The sequence below is a fragment of the Etheostoma spectabile genome, chromosome 8 (assembly GCF_008692095.1).
Source record: "Etheostoma spectabile isolate EspeVRDwgs_2016 chromosome 8, UIUC_Espe_1.0, whole genome shotgun sequence".
NCBI classification, from domain to species: Eukaryota; Metazoa; Chordata; class Actinopteri; order Perciformes; family Percidae; genus Etheostoma; species Etheostoma spectabile.
In genome coordinates this window covers 30,411,032-30,413,271 of record NC_045740.1, presented here as the reverse complement: position 1 = coordinate 30,413,271, position 2,240 = coordinate 30,411,032, and the positions used below count along the sequence as shown (strand labels likewise).

Here is a 2,240-nt window from a genome sequence, read left to right as displayed (position 1 = left end):
ATATCTACATTACTGATGATTATTCATCAAAAATCTCATTGTGTACTTTAAATATTTTGTGAATGCATCAATAGTCAACACTTTGATATCGTTGTGGTATCAATGTCGAGGTATTTGGTCAAAAATATTGTGATATTTGATTTTCTCCATATCGCCAAACCAACAGATGAATGAAAACGTCAACAAGCTCTTACATGACTGCACTGCAGTATTTAACTGTAGGGGTGTTGAAATGAATCGTTGCATCAATCCATCACGGTGCGGACGTGGACCATTCTGCATCGATGCAGCGACAGACCATAATCCATTATTGCCTACCGACGTTACTTGTTGATTTTATTTTGTTTGCTTTTTGTCTGTTGTCTGCTGCGTTCAGACTCTGCTACATTCAGGAAGAGTTTTTTTAAGAGCAGGAGGCGAGTTCTTGTACTGTATGTCTGACAACTTGAATTTGTTGATGTAAACCATGTGTAGCAAAATATAATAAATTTGAGAAATAGGCGCAACGTGATGCATGGTGATATCGAATGGTATCCAACCATTGACAGGATAATTGTAATCAAATTGAGTTTGTGAGACCAGTGAAGATTCCCACCCCTATGTAACAGTACAGTGTTTTAACGGTGCAACTCTGTACAGAAAGGGCCATTTGGAGCTCCTTGCATGCTTCGATAATAGCATGGAGATATTAGAGAATATTAACTGAATACCATATTCCGATTTACAGCTTGACCCAGGCAAGAGAAGGTTGGGAAAAACATTGGATGATTACCTCAAGGCCCTCCATTCCTGGACGTCCATTAATGCCCGGTTCCCCCTACAGTGACCGAGCCCAGACAAAACAGCACATCAAACGACACTTCATGGATTCTTTCTGTAACCAGCGCTGGATTATGGAGACAATAGGAGACTTACACGAGATCCCTTTGGACCTGGAGCTCCATCAGAGCCCGGCTCGCCTGGTTTCCCCTACATGAAAGAAAAGTGAGAGATTATGGCCAATGAGAATATTTGGGCCCCTTGTTCAGTTTGGACCCTGTGTGTTTTTAGCCCAAGGTGAGAAAAGGGGACATTCTCGGTGTGACCTGTCTGTAACCCCTGTCCAACACAAACGTCCACCTCAGTGCAGCAGGTTCTCAGATCTTCTCAGCCCCGTGTGTTTGCCCGTGTTTAATCTTCCGTCTTTGACCTTTGCTTCTTTCCGAGGGCCTCTCCCCCAGTGAAAACAGCCCTTAAAGCGGGGCCCCTGCGCCACCTGCTACACTTGCGTTGTGGGAAACATTTCCTGCCGGCCAGATGCACCTGCTGGCGGAATAACACGCCACTGTGTGAGGCTTACTGGGCTCTGTGTGGCGGAGGAAGTGAGCTCGGCAGCTAGCAGCACGGCTCAGGGATGGTGAGACGGGCCAGTCGCTCTGTCCACCTGTCCATCCCTTTATCGTTAGTGGACCTCAAGTTAGGATTGTTTTGAAAACTGCGATGATATTCTGTAGATTGCACATCACATCACCTAAGATGAAAGCTAATAGAAAAGCTAATAGGTGGACCTTGTTTGTCAAATTGCTGTTTCCAAGGTCGGGAATTACATTTCCCCGCTCATGCAGAGAAATGATCCGATTTGCATGAATTTAGTTCATTGTCCACATCTACATGACACTTGTCTTCGCCAACCCTGACTTTGCCTTTAGCACCAGCATTACAATTTCCTCATTACACAAAACAACAGAACTCGTAATATCTCCAAAGAACTTTATGATCTTATTTGTGATGCCAGCCTGATTTGAATAACTCTGTCTAGCACCCCCTACCAGCGTGTCTGTCTGTCTGTCATTTCAGGAATTAGTATGGTATGAAATGCAGTGATTGATGAACGTTGGAACACAGATTGTGTGATACAGTAGATGTTAGCACATAAAGATGAATGAGCATACTATAACACACTCACCGGGCTTCCAGGGTGACCCCTCTCCCCCCTCTCACAGAGACAGCTCTTTGGCTGGGGACACTGTAATAAAGGGGGAAAAGACAAATACATAAACAAAACTATCAACAGTGTGCTTTAGATACGAAGCAGAAGGTGAAATAGTAAGAAGAAAAAATGAAAGGGAAAAAAAAATGCTTGCTTGTGTTGACAAAATTATTTTGTCTGGTTTTGGTCTTTTTTGTACCTTGAATGTGTTTCATGCACCCAGTATCACAATACAACACTGTTTTAAATGATGATAATAATAATAATAATA

General features: G+C 43.1%; 1 protein-coding gene across 1 annotated transcript in view; it reads right to left on the bottom strand.

Moving 5' to 3' along the window:
• LOC116693377 (collagen alpha-1(XXVIII) chain) overlaps positions 1–2,240 on the bottom strand; it is a 71,301-nt gene that overhangs the window by 65,198 nt on the left and 3,863 nt on the right. Inside the window, exons 5-7 of the mRNA XM_032522308.1 lie at positions 1,946–2,005; positions 916–969; positions 773–817 (exon numbers count right to left, since the gene is read on the bottom strand). Coding sequence (XP_032378199.1) covers positions 773–817; positions 916–969; positions 1,946–2,005 — 159 coding nt within the window. The remainder of the gene's footprint in view (positions 1–772; positions 818–915; positions 970–1,945; positions 2,006–2,240) is intronic.